General features: G+C 33.6%; 1 protein-coding gene across 1 annotated transcript; it reads left to right on the top strand.

Moving 5' to 3' along the window:
• The first annotated feature begins 3,164 nt into the window (after positions 1-3,164).
• Positions 3,165-9,064, top strand: LOC134244074 (sphingolipid delta(4)-desaturase DES1-like). The gene is made up of 2 exons (XM_062726349.1): positions 3,165-3,226; positions 7,761-9,064. The coding sequence occupies exon 2, from the start codon at positions 7,768-7,770 to the stop codon at positions 8,761-8,763; it is 996 nt and encodes a 331-aa protein (XP_062582333.1). The 5' UTR covers positions 3,165-3,226; positions 7,761-7,767; the 3' UTR covers positions 8,764-9,064.
• The last annotated feature ends 9,134 nt before the right edge of the window (positions 9,065-18,198 follow it).

The raw sequence follows: 18,198 nt of genomic DNA, 5'->3' as shown, positions 1-18,198 counted from the left end.
ATTTTCTTGATTAAAATAATAGTCTCAAACCCTGTAGGTTTACACTTGCTGCAGTATCTGCGCATGTTTCAGAAGAAAAGGTCATTTTTATTACCGCGTTAATGAAAAGGAATAATTGCGCCTTGGAGTCGGCTAAACTGTTGATGTCTTAAATAATCAGCCCAAAACGTGAATTAAAAATTATTGACAGGGTAGACGAAGAAGGCAAACTTATCAAGAGTAATTACTAAGTAAACTTATAAGGTAAGCAAATTATTTTTTTGTGTGAGGGAGGGGTGTTAATATATTTTGATTTAAGGACAGATGATAAAAACAAGAAAACGGATGCTTGGATTGGTAAAATGGTATATTTCTGGGTCTATTGTTATTGTAAATGATGTAAATGACAAATTTTTATAATATTATATGAAATTGTAAACTTTATATGCATGGTGCTCAAAATTCTAACTTTCTGCAACCATCGTTATTAGCCTATACACAATTTTTGTCACCTCAGATCCCATTATTGCGAAACTTTGAAGGAAAAATTAAAAAGAAAAATTCGGTTAATCTAGTTCATTTTTCTTAAATAAACAGGACTCAAGTTTTCATTTTCATTTTTAGCTCACCTGAGCCGAAGGCTCAAGTGAGCTTTTCTGATCACATTTTGTCCGGCGTCCGTATAAACTTTTCACATTTTCGACTTCTTCTCAAGAACCACTGGGCCAATTTCAACCAAACTTGCCACAAAGCATCCTTGGGTGAAGGGGATTCAAGTTTGTTCAAATGAAGGGCCATGCCCTCATTCAAGGGGAGATAATTGGGAATTAATGAAAATTTGGTGGCATGTTTTAAAAATCTTCTTCTCAAGAACCACCTTGCCAGGAAAGATGAAACTTATGGGGTAACATCTTCGGGTAGTGTAGATTCAAGTTTGTTCAAATCATGACCCCCGGGGGTAGGGCGGGGCCAAAATGGCCGACCAAAGTTTTACATAGAAATATATTGGAAAATTCTTTAAAAATCTTCTCAAGAACCACTGTGCCAGGAAAGATGAAACTTATGGGGTAACAAAGTGTAGATAAGTTTTTATAATATTTTACAAAGAAATATATAGGAAAATTCTTTAAAAATCTTCTTCTCAAGAATGACAGAGCCATAATTCATCAAATTTATATGGAAGCATCCTCAGGTAGTGAAGATTCAAGTTTGTTCAAATCATGACCCCCGGGGGTAGGGCGGGGCCAAAATGGCATTTTATATAGAAATATATAGAAAAATTCTTTAAAAATTTTCTTCTCAAGAATGACAGAGCCATAATTCATCAAATTTATATGGAAGCATCCTTAGGTAGTGAAGATTCATTTGTTAATCATGACCCCCGGGGGTAGGGCGGGGCCAAAATGGCCGAGCAAAGTTTTAAATAAAAATATATATGAAAATTCTTTAAAAATCTTCTTCTCAAGAATGACAGAGCCATAATTCATCAAATTTACATGGAAGCATCCTTAGGTAGTGAAGATTCAAATTTGTTCAAACCCCCGGGGGTAAAAATGGCCGATATATATATAGGAAAATTCTTTAAAAATCTTCTTCTCAAGAATGACAGAGTCATAATTCATCAAATTTATATGGAAGCATCCTCAGGTAGTGAAGATTCAAATTTGTTCAAATCATGACCCCTGGGGGTGGGGCGTGGCCAAAATGGCCGACCAAAGTTTTACATAGAAATTAATGGGAAAATTCTTTAAAAATCTTCTTCTCAAGAATGACAAAGCCATTATTCATCATATTTATATGGAAGCATCTTCAGGTAGTGTAGATTCAAATTTGTTCAAATCATGACCCCAGGGGGTAGGGCGGGGCAAAATGGCCGACCAAAGTTTTACATAGAAATATATGGGAAAATTCTTTGAAGAATAGCAAATCCATGATTGATCATGGGATTACTTTTGGATTTTAACTTTTCAATGATGAACCAATTTCTACTTTTTCTAAGCTACAGTACTCAGGTGAGCTGTGGCCCAATAAAATATTGTTTTTTTTATCATGGGGCTTTTTATCAGTTTCAAATATTAGAATCGCCCTACATGTACATGTAATGTGTTCAATACTGACCCTCTCAACATTTTTTCCAGAATTTTCTCATTGAAATTGTACATGAAGATAACTGAGCAATTAGTTTGATTGTCATGGCTACATGTAAAAGTCAGGAATACTAAAAAAAGATGGCCACAGAGAGAAAAAGGTTCAGGAATATCAGGAAGCATGATAAAGTGCTTTCAAAAAATATACACTCGCACTTGTAGCCGTGTATTCATAATATATTAAATCATATTTTCATTGTTATAATTTTATACCATGATTGAAAGCAATCAAATTACATTTACTGTTAGCAATATTGGAGCAATTAAAATCTATTGAAATAAAATCCATCGATTTGTTGCACGTAGATCAAAGAATATTTAATAACACGGCTGCATGGTTCATATACTTTGATAAAAGATCAAATTTATTTTGTAGCCATATTTGGTCAATTTGTATAAATATATTTGTGCAACACGTATTTAAACAGTCGAATGCTTTCTCTAAAATGTTTAATTAACCTCCCCGGCCTTACTTCCAATGTTTCAGTCAAGGGTTGCCGCGTGAGCTCCAATGGCAGTGGAGATTTTACGATCGTACTAGTAATCAAAATAATAACCAGAATCTAAGCATCCTCTCAGATCTGAATCTTAATTATTTGTTTTTCCTTTTCATCCATAGAAAAACAAACATATTCACATGTATAACATGTTGACCTATAATACTCAGAGTGAGTAGATAGCAAATATGTACAAGTAAAAAAAAAATCTTTTTTTTTCTGCGAATCTCATGTACACGTAAATAAGAGTTATCTCTCTTCAGTCTAACTCTTGTGTAAAGAAGGTTATAAACGCTTCAAGAGTAGTTTGACCAGTTCAGGAAAACAACTGCATCAAATGCATGTGATCACCGTGATGTTGAAAATAGCTACTTATATCCTCCATTAAGTTAATAGGTAATTTTGAATTAGGTTCTGTAACTTATAACCTTATCTATCTAAACAATACAATCGATAATTTAATCATCACATTCACTTGCTGCGTTGCATGTTACATACCGACTTGCCTGCACTGTACATTCATCGTTCAATACAACAAAAGTTGGTTGGACTTGAAGTTGTGGGTACTAACTACTGCTCGCTCTGGAGGAGGACAACCCATTGGTGATTTTTTTTTTACTAACACCTTTCTCCAGACATGAGATCAAAGGTTTTCTAGCGTACTGTGTTAAGTGTTTGAAGTTAAAGCTCTGTTGGTGAAGAAGTTTGTTGTTTAAAAATTAAAAGTTATGACATTGTGCATTTCTTTGGTATAAAAAAAAAATACCTGTCAAGATCTTGGAAAAAAATGTTGCAATGAAACCGTAAAGCCGGCAGAGTTTTTTTGAAATCAGGTTTACTAGTCTACACCGGGATTAAAAAAGACAACCAATCCATTAAAAGAAACTTTAATGTAATTTGAATTTTACATCCTCTAAATGACAAGTTAGTATCATAGATGACCCTTTCCTTTTCTATCCCCCACTCCCATTTACATGTAGTAGCATCAGACTGGTGCATATTGCATTCGTGAACACGAATAATACATTTGATATATATGTTCACTGTATCTTATCATATTTTAAAAAGTTTTTTTTCCCTGAATATTAAAGTAATGAATAATTTGATCTTGTCCTTGAATGAGCTCAACATTGTTATTGATGGATCGCCCATATTTGTCTTAGGATATGACACATAAATGCAATAATCCGTTGTCTTTTATCATTTTTATGTCCATTGTGTAATGTAGGTAGAAACCAAACAATTTTTAATGACAGCTACTAAATTTATCCATCTGCTTTGTCAAAATTTTATCTGTAAGTCAATATATCACGATTGATATCATTTCATAAAAGAGTAAAATGAAAATTTGTGCAACACAAAAACTTTAAAAAAATAAAAAATATATATTGGGTCATCATGTGTTGTCAACTCAACTGTGCTATTTCTCTCTGATTAGTAGAAATGTTTCCTATAGTATTCTACATGTATATCGGCAAAATTATTGGGGGAGCCACCCCCCCCCCTACCCCACCCCGTGTCCCCTGGTTCATACGAACATAAAGTGGTCTACAGAACTGTCATATGAAGCAAGTTAGTGTAAACTTATTTGTGCTATCGTTTCCATGCCCTGCACATGCATAAGAAATAAACAGTATATCTTAAACTTGTATTTTGATCATCCATATTTTTCTTCAATCGGTTTGGGGTGTTTCCTCTAGGATATAATAATGGCTATTAAAAGGCCTATTTTATGCCCCTTACTCAACATCTTTATATCTTTTTCTCTCAAAATTAATATAAGGTTGATACCGGTATTTACAAAGCAATAACCAAGTGACATGTCATAAATCGACCCCGAAAATCGCATACATGTGTATCTGATTTAAAAAAAAAATACATAATTATTTCAAATTTCAAAACGGGTTAATGTGATTCCTTATTAAATGTATATCAAATTAAACTCATGAAGGGGACAGTGTTTTATTTTCAATTGATTATCTGGGTATCCAAAGAGAGATGATACTCATAGAAATTAAATTCCCTGAATCAAAACGTTTGTGATTTATAGTTGCTATGGAATCGTCCGAAATGAGGTCGTTCGCCCCGACCCCATTACGCTACCGAAGATCCAAACCAATTTCACCTGCGTTCCGGTTCAACTCCGTCCCAATATCAAAAGTATTTGACTGAAAACGACTTAGATTGTTTGTTTGTGTGGTTAAACTCTAAACAGCGGGTGTTTCTTTGACAGAATTTTAAAAGTCGATTAACATATGAGGTTATTGTGAAATTGCTCTCGTACATGTCCATTAAGAAATGGCAGTGTAAGAATTTCCTAGAGAGACAATTAATTCCATTCGATTTATTTCACGCTTGTGATATATTGATTCGCGCTGTCGACATCAGGGATTTCAACATATAATAATAGGGAAAAAATCCTGTGTTTAAAAAGTTGACCACGTGACAGCGATTGCAAAACTGCTTTTTCGTGAGTTACTTAATCAAAAAAAAATTAAAAGCTGGGAGGAGTTGCATTTGAAAGGTAGGAAGAAATTGTATCCTACGGTTAAAAATGGACTTTTTGTACTTTTGATTCACCAAATATATCATGCTTTTATCATTTTTTGTATGCTAAAAAACGATTTTTATTTTCACGAATAAATCTTGAAAAAAATTGGATAAACAATTTTCGCACCCCCCCATCACAAAATTAGATAAAACAAATGTTTTGCATGTCGGTCGCACCTTTTCTCTACTGATGAGAACGATTATTGACCTAAAAGTTTGAAAATTGATGCTGAAATTTTAAATCGATGAAATGTATTAAACAGCTTTAATTCGCCAGCCAGCACATCTGTGTGTGTGATCGTTACATTGTATACACGTAGGGTATCTTTCATATATGTAGGAGTGTTCCACATGTTGAGTATAGTTTATTCATTTTCATAAAATTATCAACTTTTCCGTAAAAAATGCATTTTTTTTTTCACTGTTATAAAAAGATATTTTTTCAACTGGTTTACTTAATATAATTTGACCTACGTTTATATCTTCTAAATTCCAGTGAAAATTTTATTTTTAAAGTTGAGGATTTCACGCCGTTTGAACGCATATTATTTTTTTTCCCGTATCTACATTTTATGCTTAATGTTATGCATACTGTAATTTGAGTTAGATTTTAGTTAAATCTTCGATATGTCGTCATATTCAAGAGTTTTATCTGATATATAGTGTAAATTCTACCAGAGGTCATTAACTAGAAACAAATATGACACTCAAATAGGATTTTCTCCGCACATGTATATTTAAAATTTTTGATATTTGATTTTTTTATTTGCATATTTGTCTGAAAACAATCAAACCTGCTTTTTGGACAAAATTTAACATTGTTAAACCCTAATGCTATCTTCACACCCCCCCCCCCCACCCCCGTATATAGTATGTGCAAGTGCATGTTAAATATCGTGATGAAATAATAAACAATTGAAGTAAACATGTCATTCAGTTGGACTGCTCTCCTTTTAAACTAATCCAAGTGTTACATAGATAAAATAGTTGATGAACAATTTGATTCCAAGGCCGAGGGAAGTTTGAGAATCATGGGGTGAAAATAAATAGGAGATATTACGGTTTTAATGTCTTTTAAGATATTCACATTCTTTTCTTGTCTGAAGTCGAAATTTACAATGCATTACAATTATCTGTATTAGGATCGAGTTTTTACAATTACTTCTCGACATATTTCTTTTACTTTGTTTTAAACACCGAATTTATTTAATTAGCTCTTTCATGAAAAATGAATTGATGACAAAGTATGAGATAGAGAGAGGGATTTTCAGTGGCGGATCCAGAAAATTTAAAAAGGGGGAGAGCGACTAGTTTAAGGTCAGGGTAGGGACCCAAAAAACATTGATTTATCAAATTTTGTGTATTTTTTTGGATATGCCCTCTCTAAATCCGTCAGTGATTTTCAACAGCTAGATTTATATGTACAGCATATTTAAAAGTTAAAATGGATTGACATGACAAATTCAAAGATCGACATTTTAATGTACCGTTTTAAATCCACCCTATAATCTCTCCGATGGAATTTAAATGAAAGCTTCGCTATTATTTAACGTGATATAGTTACTGTAAACATTATACAAGTCGGTCATCGTCAAGAATGTTATGAAAGTAAGGGGGTATTATGGTCCATTGCAAAGGTTTACGGTATAAAGTCAAGTGATAAAAAATTTAATCCGTTGCTCCAGTTTTGGACTTAAGCCATTGTATGCACAAATGAAAATCTTTATTTCGCAATTTTAACGCAAATGTGTTTCTTTTGTTTACTTTAAACTTCACCATGGACGATTTAAAATCACAGACAACCAGGTGAAAATAGAGGACGATGCGCGTTTTGTGGAAAATTCAATTTTGCGATCTACTCTGAAAAAGATGAAAACAAACTTATACTTAATGATCAAAGATTTATGGAGTGAAACGTATCATTTTATATTTATCTGAGCGTGAAAAAGTAAAGACATTTTTGAATTTCTCTTAAGAGAAGATGAGAAAGGTGAAAGGAAACGTCTCAATGATCAAAGATTAATGGAATGACAAATATCATTTTATATTGAGCTGACTTTGAAAATTAAAGAAATTTTTGAATTTCTTTTAAAAGAAGATGGATTTTTTTCACCAAATCTAAAATCCTTCTCAAGGAAATGTTCGCCTTTCAATCAAGATTCCGTTTTACAGAGCTTCCCATTTTACACTACCTAGAATCTATTGTTCAAACTCTCTCTCTCTCAGAATTTACACAATTCATATAAGGATTCGTTGTTGAATTTTAGACTGTAAGAGCAATTCTAAAATCAAAAATAAATACTAGTATTCTTTTTTTAAAGTATTTGGCTTATTATCAATATTTGATATAGTTTTATATCTATATAAATAAAAAACGTACAAAGCAAAGGTCTCGAATTTATAAAGCAGTATTTTAATTGCCAACCACAGTTGAGAAGTACAACTATAAAGTAGAAATGCAAGCAGTCTTAGAAGATTGTTTTCCAAACCTTAACCTCAGACACTGGATATTTATTCGAAACAAACTGAAGTTTTAGAAGCAATTTCAATCCTCATATAAACATGTATTTTATTTTCTATTTGATAGGGGCAGCATGAAGTGTTTCCTTGGGTTCAACAAGCTAGACCTCCGAATTAACACCCCCGAGGATGAGTGGGTGTTTAAGGAGGAGCCCCACTCCTCCCGCCGACAGGAAATCCTCCGAAAGTATCCGGAAATCAAAAAACTGATGGGATATGATCCAACCATAGCTTACATAGTGACAGTCGAGGTTCTCATTCAAATCTTCATGTGTTGGTTACTGAAAGATTCCAACTGGGCCACAATCTTCATTCTAGCGTACTGTTTCGGGGGTGTCTTAAATCATTCATTAGGTAGTGCTATTCACGAAATTGGCCATAACCTGGCCTTTGGACATAGTCGACCGTGGGCCAACCGACTTCTTAGCATTTGGTGCAATTTACCTATTGTAGCTCCAATGGCTATAAGCTATAAGAAGTACCATGCTGACCATCACCGATACTTAGGGGAAGAAAACCAGGATGTTGATATTCCTACGCGGCTGGAGAGTTTCTTATTCCGCCACCCAATCACCAAAATATTGTGGCTTATTACCCACCCGATCATCCACGCCATCCGACCCTTCTACAAGAGTCCGAAACCTCTGACCGGGTGGGAAATTATCAACACTATTTGTCAAATGGCCTTCAACGGACTTATTCTGTATTTCTTCGGCATAAAGTCTTTGACCTACTTGCTATCAGGAACGTTAATGGCGCTGGGATTCCATCCTCTAGCCGGGCATTTTATTTCCGAACATTATTTGTTCCACGGAAAACAGGCGACAACCTCGTACTATGGCCCGCTCAATTTCATACTGTTTAACGTTGGTTATCATATTGAACATCACGATTTTCCATACATTCCGCATACTCGTCTTCCAGAAGTGAGAAAAATCGCGGCGGAATATTATGACCATCCCTACCATACATCGTGGGTCAAGGTGCTGTGGGACTTTGTGTTTGACCGTGAGATGGGACCCCACGCCCGAGGGGTGGGGTACAGGAAGGTCGATGTTAAAGAGGAATAATTATATGCATGTGTAAAGACGTATACGATTGCATATGTAAAGATGTGTATTATTAAATATGATTGTGGCCAATATTTATTGAATATGAGAGCGGAAATAATGAAGGATGGGTGTCCACTGCGTATTTTCTGTCGTTTCTTGAATAACTGTACAGAGTGTATCTTGTATAAGTCTACGTTTCCTTTGTCTGTTACTTGAGCCTTGTTGGTTATGACTGTTGTGTGGTTTCTTGGACAATTCTTTCATATTCTAGTTCATAATTTACTGAATATTTATTTTCATTTAATAAATTTGTTGCTCTATAAAACATATTGTTATATAATTGCATGGTGCATGTATATATACATGTTTATTTTTTGACAAACTTGAAAGCTGGGAAACATAACCTACGAGGGCTGTTCAATAAATAATGCCCTGGGCTTTATAACACACAGCATAGAATTATATGACATAAAGCTTGACTTTCTCTCATGAGTGAATCTTAAACAATCTTTAATGAAGTAATTAAACTTTATGTGACCATTTTTCAATTTAATGTTTCATTGTGAGAAGCTGGAAAACAAGGGCTATTCGAGACACTGTATTATAAATGAATCTTAAGGAATCAGTAAACTAGAGTGAAATTTAACGCTTTCATGAAAGCTGCTGTAAAACTCGTTAATAATCCTCCAAAAAATATTCACCGAACTATGTGCCATTTACAGCAACCAATGTATGTTTTATTGATACATGAGAAGGTTGAATTCAATGACCAAAAATAATATAAAGGGCATCAAAAATAGGTACCATCCTTTTGCAATAATTTTTACCAATTTACCGTTTGCCAAAATTCAACAAGTGGTAACAGATGATGTTTGATTGACTTTAAGACACAAAACAAAATTGATAGGCACCAATTTGGGGGTAGAATACATTGTTTTCGAGAAACATTTGACAGTTAAAAAGCTTAGTACTCAATGGTAACATATATTTATAAAAGTTATGGTAAAACACGTGTGTTTGTTTTGTATGCAGATTAAGTCCATCGATAAAGGAGATCGATTGGTTGTTTATTTGTTTACGGGTGAATAGGTTGAATCCGTGCTACGCATGATTCAGACACGTATAAGGTAGATTTTCGGGTGTTTTAAGTTATTCGAAGTTCGCTGCTACATTGCAACAGACTTATGTTCGCTTAGATCGGAGATAGAAATCAGTCTATACTAGATGAGCGCCTAGCTTCATGTAGAAACAGTTGCTGATTATGCACAAACAAACAGAGCCGAGGTTCCGGGCATCTCTGACACGTTTGGACTCCATGTGGGTGGAAATTGGCACATTTGAAGGTGCAGCTACAAACTGGTAATTTCTTATTTGCGACTTCCTCAAAGAAAGAACGAAAGTATAAAAATAACATTTGAATTTTAAACACTGTTTATATTATTTACGATAGGGTAAAGGACCATATAAGCACCCTGCGTCTTTCACATTAAGGCAACAAAATTTCATTCTGTTAATCGTAATTCATGAAAGCTTGAGTGATTAAAACGTTTGTCAACGTCTAATCTTCTGCCAGTTTTGTTTCTTTAATTGTTACTAAGCCTCATAGACCATAGGACTATGTAAGCTACGGCTACGACTCTTACAGCAGATAGAGGCACGCGCAGAACAGAGAATCTGGTAAGCATTTGGACACAGATTAATGTCCGTTTTTCAGCTTGAACTTAGCTTTTTAAAAAATTAAAAAAAATTAAAAAAAAAAAAACAAAAAAAAAAAAAAACGTGTTACTTGAGAATGAGTATAATTCTAGTAAAGTCACGGTAGTAATTAATACACCTACGTACCTGGTACATGTATATATAATTTTATATCTATATGATGGGTTGGAATTTGGTAGCAATTATGAACAAAGTTCCACTGTTTCTAATTTATAGTAACGAGACACACTATTTTGGAAGCTAATTGTATTTGAATTTCATGATATGGTTTGAACAGTCCTAAAATTTTACAATTCTACATTGTACTGTGACACATTGATGCATAGAACTGCATATAGCTGGTTCATTTTTCTGAAGTTGTTTTCAAATCTTGGAAATAATGTAAAGTGTACATGTAATTGAATATATAGTTCCTGATGTTCCTGATATAAACTCGAAAAATGATGAAACATTGTTTTATTTTAGTAAAAATTTTTATTCAATAAAACCTTTGTTTAGCCACAGTGGTTTTTATGCTCCTAATTCTGGACGTTGTACAATGTATTTTAAAATACGTAGAAATGAAGAACATAAGATAAATGCATATTATTGATGCTCCATAATTTGTACATAATGTATTCCGATGCTGATAAATATTATAGAGTATCAATTTAAGACAGTGTTTATAATAGCCTTCATTATGCATTTTGCATGTCCTAATTTAGTGTTTTCTATCTGTTATGAAGAAAATACGACTCAAGAGTTGATATCATGATGATATTCGCAAGACCTATTGCCATATGTATTGATGTATTGCAGACAAGGCCCTTTTTAAGTTCTATAAGTAGCTTGAAGAAGCTGGCATGGTCTGGCATGTAGTATGATGCAGACAAGGCCCCTTTTGAAGTTCTGAAAGTAGCTTGAAGAAGCTGGCATGGTATGAGAAGTAGTATGATGCAGACAAGGCCCTTTTGAAGTTCTGTAAGTAGCTTGATAAAGCTGGCATGGTCTGGCATGTAGTATGATGCAGACAAGGCCCTTTGGAAGTTCTAAGTAGCTTGATGAAGCTGGCATGGTCTGGCATGTAGTATGATGCAGACAAGACCCTTTTCAAGTCCTGTAAGTAGCTTGAAGAAGCTGGCAGGGTCTGGCATGTAGTATAATGCAGACAAGGCCATTTTCAAGTTCTGTAAGAAGCTTGAAGAAGCTGGCATGGTCTGAGATGTAGTATGATGCAGACGAGGCCCCTTTTCATGTTCCGTAAGTAGCTTGATGAAGATGGCATGGTCTGAGATGTAGTATGATGCAGACGAGGCCCTTTTCAAGTTCCGTAAATAACTTGATGAAGCTGGCATGGTCTGAGATGTAGTATGATGCAGACGAGGCCCTTTTCAAGTTCTGTAAGTAGCTTGAAGAAGCTGGCATGGTCTGAGATGTGGTATGATGCAGACAAGGCCCTTTTCAAGTTCTGTAATTAGCTTGAAGCTTGCATGGTTTGAGATGTAGATTGATACAGACAAGACCATAGAGAATTCAGTAAGTAGTTCGAAGAAGCTGGCATGGTTTGAGATGTAGTTTTACAAAGAAACGACCATATAAAATTCAGTTAGTAGCTTGAAGAAACTGGCATGTTTGAGAGGGTTTGATACAGACAAAACCACTTAAAATTCAGTTATAGTAGCTTGAAGAATCTGGCATGGTTTCAGATGTAGTATGATGCAGGCAAGACCCTTTCAAATTCTGTAAGTAGCTTAGATGAAGCTGGAATGCTTGAATGGTTCATCATGTACAATGATCATAAAATTATTTTTGAAATTTTTTAAATTTTCGAAGAAGTTAACATTTTTGGAATGTAGTATTGACTAGTATATTTAGCAAAAGACCTTCAAAAGACCTGTAAGTATCTTGATGAAGCTGGAAAATTCCGAGATGTATGGTTACGCAGACAATTCTCTTTGTTGGATTTGTAAGTATTTTCGAAGTTGACATGACCTTAAATATAGTTGCCTTCTTGTCTTTTGAAGATGTGTAAAATTATAGTATCTCATTGAAGCAGGAAACTCGTTTTATCGATAAATGCAAGTACGTAAACTTCTAAAGATATACAAAAGTGCAATTTGTTTGAGATGTATTTGCAGACATATTTGAAATTTCAATTGACAAAGCGAAACTACTGTACTTGCGTATTTATATTTTAATAGCTTAAATACTAATATAGCATTGTCTTGTTTATTCTGTAAAGGAGGCCAAATTGTAACTGTGCTTCCTATAATCACAGACTCTGTTGGACTGGATTCTAAGCGTTTAGAAAATGATTTGGGAATAATAAAGCAGTTTGATATCACAATCTGATTTTGAAATTTTTGGAGCAAAGTTTTTCAGGTATCTTTAGTCAGGACACACGGACCAGATGTTTTGCAAAACTTTCATTGAAGGATTTGTCTGAAGACTTCCAAAGCTGTGTTTAAAATCAAGGTTCGGACAAATCACCTCTAGTCAAAATCAAAGAGGAATAATGTTTACATTCTGGTAGGTGTAGTTCAGTTCTTTTGTCCTATTGCTAATAACCAAGAGATGTTTAGAAAAGGTTAATAATTGAGTTTGATCAGATGAGTATAATTTATGATTGATTTAAATTTATTTTGTATTGTAAAAGTTATTCTTGTGTATCTGGAAGTCACAATCTTGTACAAGAAACAGAGAAATTCTGTAAGCACTCAAACTTTTAAGTTTATATAAGTAATTTTATTCTTCATAGTGTTTTAACGGGGTTGCTATCTGAACTGCAAATGCTGATATGTATGATTCACTAAAAAAAAAAAAAAAAAAAAAAAAATCAACGTAGAAGGCTTTTTGAGTTCATCTGAAGACGTCATGGTTAAAAGGAAAAGAAAACTCTTCAGCCGGGAAGGATAACTCTTTTATTTAATGATTTATTCATAAAGTCATGAAAGTCTCCAAAGGAAGCTTGAAATTGAAATCTTTATATATAACAAATTGAATTTCATGCAACTTAAGGTTCATTAATACTCTGATAAGAGAGATAACTCTGAATGACATAAATGTCTAATATTCCTTTATAGATTTGCAAGTGTCTTTTTTGTCTAATTGCATGTATTTTACTTATAAATACATTTCTTTTTTGGAAAATCATTTAGGTTCAAGCAACATTTCATACCAGTGAGCAGACTGAGTGTTTATGAATCTTAATTAATGTAATTGAAAGTTCTTTGAACATTTTTATACAAATGTCCTCGATTTAGCCTTAAATACCAATTTTTAAGTTTGATATAAATTTATAATTGATTTATGAAGTTTAGCATTCATAGCAAACGCTTTATAAACTACAGTATTTATGCATAATAATAATTGTGCAGTATACATAGAAGAAATTAAAGTAACACAGAACTCAGTATAAAAATCTGTGGAGTTTTCTTCAAATGCTTGGAAACCTATAATTTTTAACATAGATATAATTGTCGAAAACCTTTCGTTTGGAAAATGCATGTTATAGGTGAATTCATTTGCATTCCCGAAAAGTTATATTTTTATTCTCCTAAATAATATTAACTTTTCTTTATGAAGTTTGAAGAATGATCAATGTGGGTAAATACGCATCACTTTGAGAATTCTGCGACATTTTTATGATAATTTTTAATTATTCAAGGCCTGGTTTGAAAAACGTAATAATTGGATTACCTTGAAGTCTTGATATCTAGGGGTGGGGTCATACACGTTTCGATAATTTTATGTCAATGCTTTCTTTATCGTCGAAGTCTGTTGCACTCGCGCATGCGAGCTCATCCTATATAAAGTGTTTTTGAGTTTTATTTATAAATAATTTATGTTCGTTTGAACTGGTGAATTTAGAACATAAATATATTTATAAAAGTTATGGTAAAACACGTGTGTTTGTTTTGTATGCAGATTAAGTCCATCGATAAAGGAGATCGATTGGTTGTTTATTTGTTTACGGGTGAATAGGTTGAATCCGTGCTACGCATGATTCAGACACGTATAAGGTAGATTTTCGGGTGTTTTAAGTTATTCGAAGTTCGCTGCTACATTGCAACAGACTTATCCCCCACCCCACCCACCCCTTCCAGTATGATCGATACACTGTACACGTTTAAATGTTCGTTTTAATGTTGACTGTCGCTTTATTTGTTTCTTTTTCTTTTGTAGAATGATTTGGATTTCAGAAGTTAAGCTAAAGACTGTGCTTTGTATACTGTATACACTTCATTAAAGTCTGTTGCACTCGCGCATGCGAGCTCATCCTATATAAAGTGTTTTTGAGTTTTATTTATAAATAATTTATGTTCGTTTGAACTGGTGAATTTAGAACATAACTTACGTTTTGAAAACAGGGTGTAAGAATATCTAGACAATTATTTTTATAAAATCATAAATTGTTATTCATGTTTGTTTGAAATTCAAATATATAGTGAAACTTGAATCCATTGCTTTAAACCCTCAAAACAATTATACAATTAGATGTACTTAACAAAAACAGCCACTGTCTAAGAAGAACAAAGAATTGCAAAAGCATAAAAACTCTGCCACTTTAAAAACATATTAGTGATCTTATTTTACAAATTCTTATTTGGGGAGGCAGTTCAATTTCTGAAGAAGATTAAAAAGCAAAATTTTTTTTTGCTAAAAAAAGTCGAAATATTTATGAGCAACAAGAATCAGAAATCCACTACATTACTTCTTTATGACAGCGTCCGAACACACACGCAATGGTGAGTTAAATATTAAATAAGTTTTGGAAATAAACGGAATGTTAAGATTTTGTCACATCAACAAGATTCGAAAGGTCTTTGACCCTATGACTTGTTTCATTTTCCAAACTTGAAAAAAAAACAACACATTTCAGAAAGAAGAAACAAATCCAGGAGATCAAAGGATCTGCCATATTCCAGTAAACTAAGGACCATACTCAAACATGTGTTCTAAAACAATCACGTGCACGAATTGGAAAGAAAATGTTGCATGGGTTTTAAATAAAAGAGAGTATTTAAATGAAATCATTAGGACTAAATCATTAAAAAGAGTTTTTGTTTCTTTCCGAACAGCGATGACATTATATTTCCATTTCTATTTTTTCTATTCGATAACTCTTTGAAATTTAGCGATGTTAATTTCTTGATAATTCTACCGGAATGTAAATTAGGCAGGCCGTCAGGTCAGTAGCAAAGGAGGGCCCATATGCATGCAATTCTCGTGCGCATCTGTCTCTGTGTTAGACGCTAAGGAGGCAAAATATGCATATAAATAAATCACGTGTAGCTGCTTTGTGTTTGACGTCTGTGGGCGAGGACTATTGAAATTGGCATGGGAATCCTCATGTAATTTAAATATCTCCATTTCTAATTTTTCTCTCTATGATAACCCTTTGAAAAATAGCGGAGTTGATTTCTTGATAATCAGGTCGATAGGTTAGGAGTTAAGGAGGCCTAATATGCATGCAAATCTCGTGCGCATCTGTCTCTATCTGACGCAAAGGAGGCCAAATATGCATGAAAATCTCGTGCGGCTGCCTTTATGTTTGGCGTCAGTGGGCGAGGACTATTGAAATTGGCATGGGAGTCCTCGTGTAATTGAATCTATGCCTACAATTTAAAAATCTAAATCTACAGTTTTATTTCACGATGAAATGGAAATATAAGGAATCACTGTTTAGTTAGTATAGTATGCCAGGGACATCAACGATAGTGGGAACCAAGGGATAATTTATGCCCGTTATGCATATTATCCCATGTTTCCTACTATTGTTGATGCCCTGGCATACTATACTAACTAGACAGTGATTCCTTAAATATATTGAACAGCCATCATATAAACTGTAAATAACTTTTTTGCGACACCTTATTTTTATGATAAAGACGTTAATCCTTTATAAGCAAGACAATTTCTTTTACAGATTATGGATATTGCTCAATATAATCTAAATAAAATAATACAAATTTACACGAGAATATCAATAATATTTTTGCGAGCACACAGTCTCGCCTTATTGTGCAAAAATAAAGTTATCACGAACAAAACGTATGTTTCAATGTAAAGTTGTCTTCGTTTGTTATAATCTTTTTTCGGTGTTCACCAATTACATGTGTAATACCCGAGGTGTTCGAAGGCCTTGTGGCTCTGACGAGATTAAGTTAGACTACAACGAGACGTATGGTAGATCAGGTAAATTATTCATGAAAATGTGGTTTGAAATTAATTAGCACGTGCAGGCAAAGTAAACAAAAAAGTTTAGCATGGAAGAATATTTTTTCCATGGTCTTTTCAAGAAAAAGACAATAATACTTTTTTTTTTTATTTCTAGATTTTCCTAACATTCTTCCAATGAGTCAAGCAAGACCACGAGTTTAAAATAAAATAAGTTATGGTGTTCTTGGGCTTGAGTAACATGAAGATTTAGTTTGCAATCTTTTTTAAAGTTCAATCTCAATATGTTTCATCCTAAAGGTTTTTGCTTACGGTATTAAATTTTGTCATGCATAATTTTCCTAATTTCAAGGCTTTTTTGTTGTTGCAATTCTGCCTAATAAATCTCTGAGTTTATTGAGGTCATGTGCTGATGGATGGCAGATGCGAAGTAATTTCTATTATTTATTTGTTGACAAACTATCAATATGAATACCTCTTATATTTCTAAAAGCTATGCTGAAGTAAATAAATATGCACGTTTGCATTGTGGCTAGGATAAAGTAGTTCATGGTGTAGACCGGCTCCATAATAAAGTTTTGATGAATTCATATATATTCCAGTTTTTGTGAAGCAATTTAAGTGTAAAGCTCGGTCCGGATATCATGAATAAATTATACAGATATGAGAATATGGGAAGATAACGTCAATTTTATATCCTACCGAGCATGTCAGAAATCTAGTTTATAGTGAAAACATATGAATGAAGCATGGCAATTTGAAACCCTGAAAAAATCATGTATGACTGAGCATGAACGTCACTTTCCAGTCTTCATAAAGACCAGAGACGTAGCATCGTTTTAGAAAAGGGGGCGGGGAAGAATCATCTGAAATAACTTGACAAGAAAAATTAAGGAAAGAGAAAGTTCTACAAAATCGCAATATCTTATTTCGTGGGGGTTTGGGGCGATAAGTTCCAACTTTTATTACCAAATTTATTTACTGTACATTGCCCTATTTATTCAAAAACACTATCAAATACCTTTTTGTAGAATTTGATTGAAACATGTTTGTTGAAAGAGGGGGGTTTAAACTTACAGCCAAATGTTCAATATGTATATTGTGTCCATCTCTGCAAAAAAAAGTGGAGAGGCGGGGGCTAAGCCCCCCTCCCCCAGGGTTCTGACGCATATGCTTGTATCCTATTAAGTTGTTTAACAACATGTAACGTACGTTCAAACAACTCTTTTCCTCTTCACTCCCCTCCCCATTTTCAAACTCCCCACTGAAAAAAATTTCTAGATCCATCCGCGCCTGGATTTCATTCAGACAGACACATCTTCTAAATAATATAAGTTCGTTAAAGAAATCTGTTTCTCAGCAAGATAGCAACAATAACTCTTAAATCTTTAATGTATATTTTGTCTTTATTCAAGTTTCTTAAAAAATTATATTATGCTAAAACTATAGTTGAGATTTAGTTACCTTTTACTTGTTTATATAATTTAATATATAAAAATTATATTATGATTAAGAAGCCAGAGGAAGCAGAAAAACCAAGTCAAAATGAGTTGTTCAAATGTGTAAATGACACACAAA

Source organism: Saccostrea cucullata, unplaced genomic scaffold (assembly GCF_032062105.1).
Source record: "Saccostrea cucullata isolate Sc308-1 unplaced genomic scaffold, CSIRO_AGI_Scuc_v1 ctg769, whole genome shotgun sequence".
NCBI classification, from domain to species: domain Eukaryota; kingdom Metazoa; phylum Mollusca; class Bivalvia; order Ostreida; family Ostreidae; genus Saccostrea; species Saccostrea cuccullata.
The sequence above is the reverse complement of the archived record's forward strand: the minus strand, read 5'-3'. Positions and strand labels throughout refer to the sequence as shown.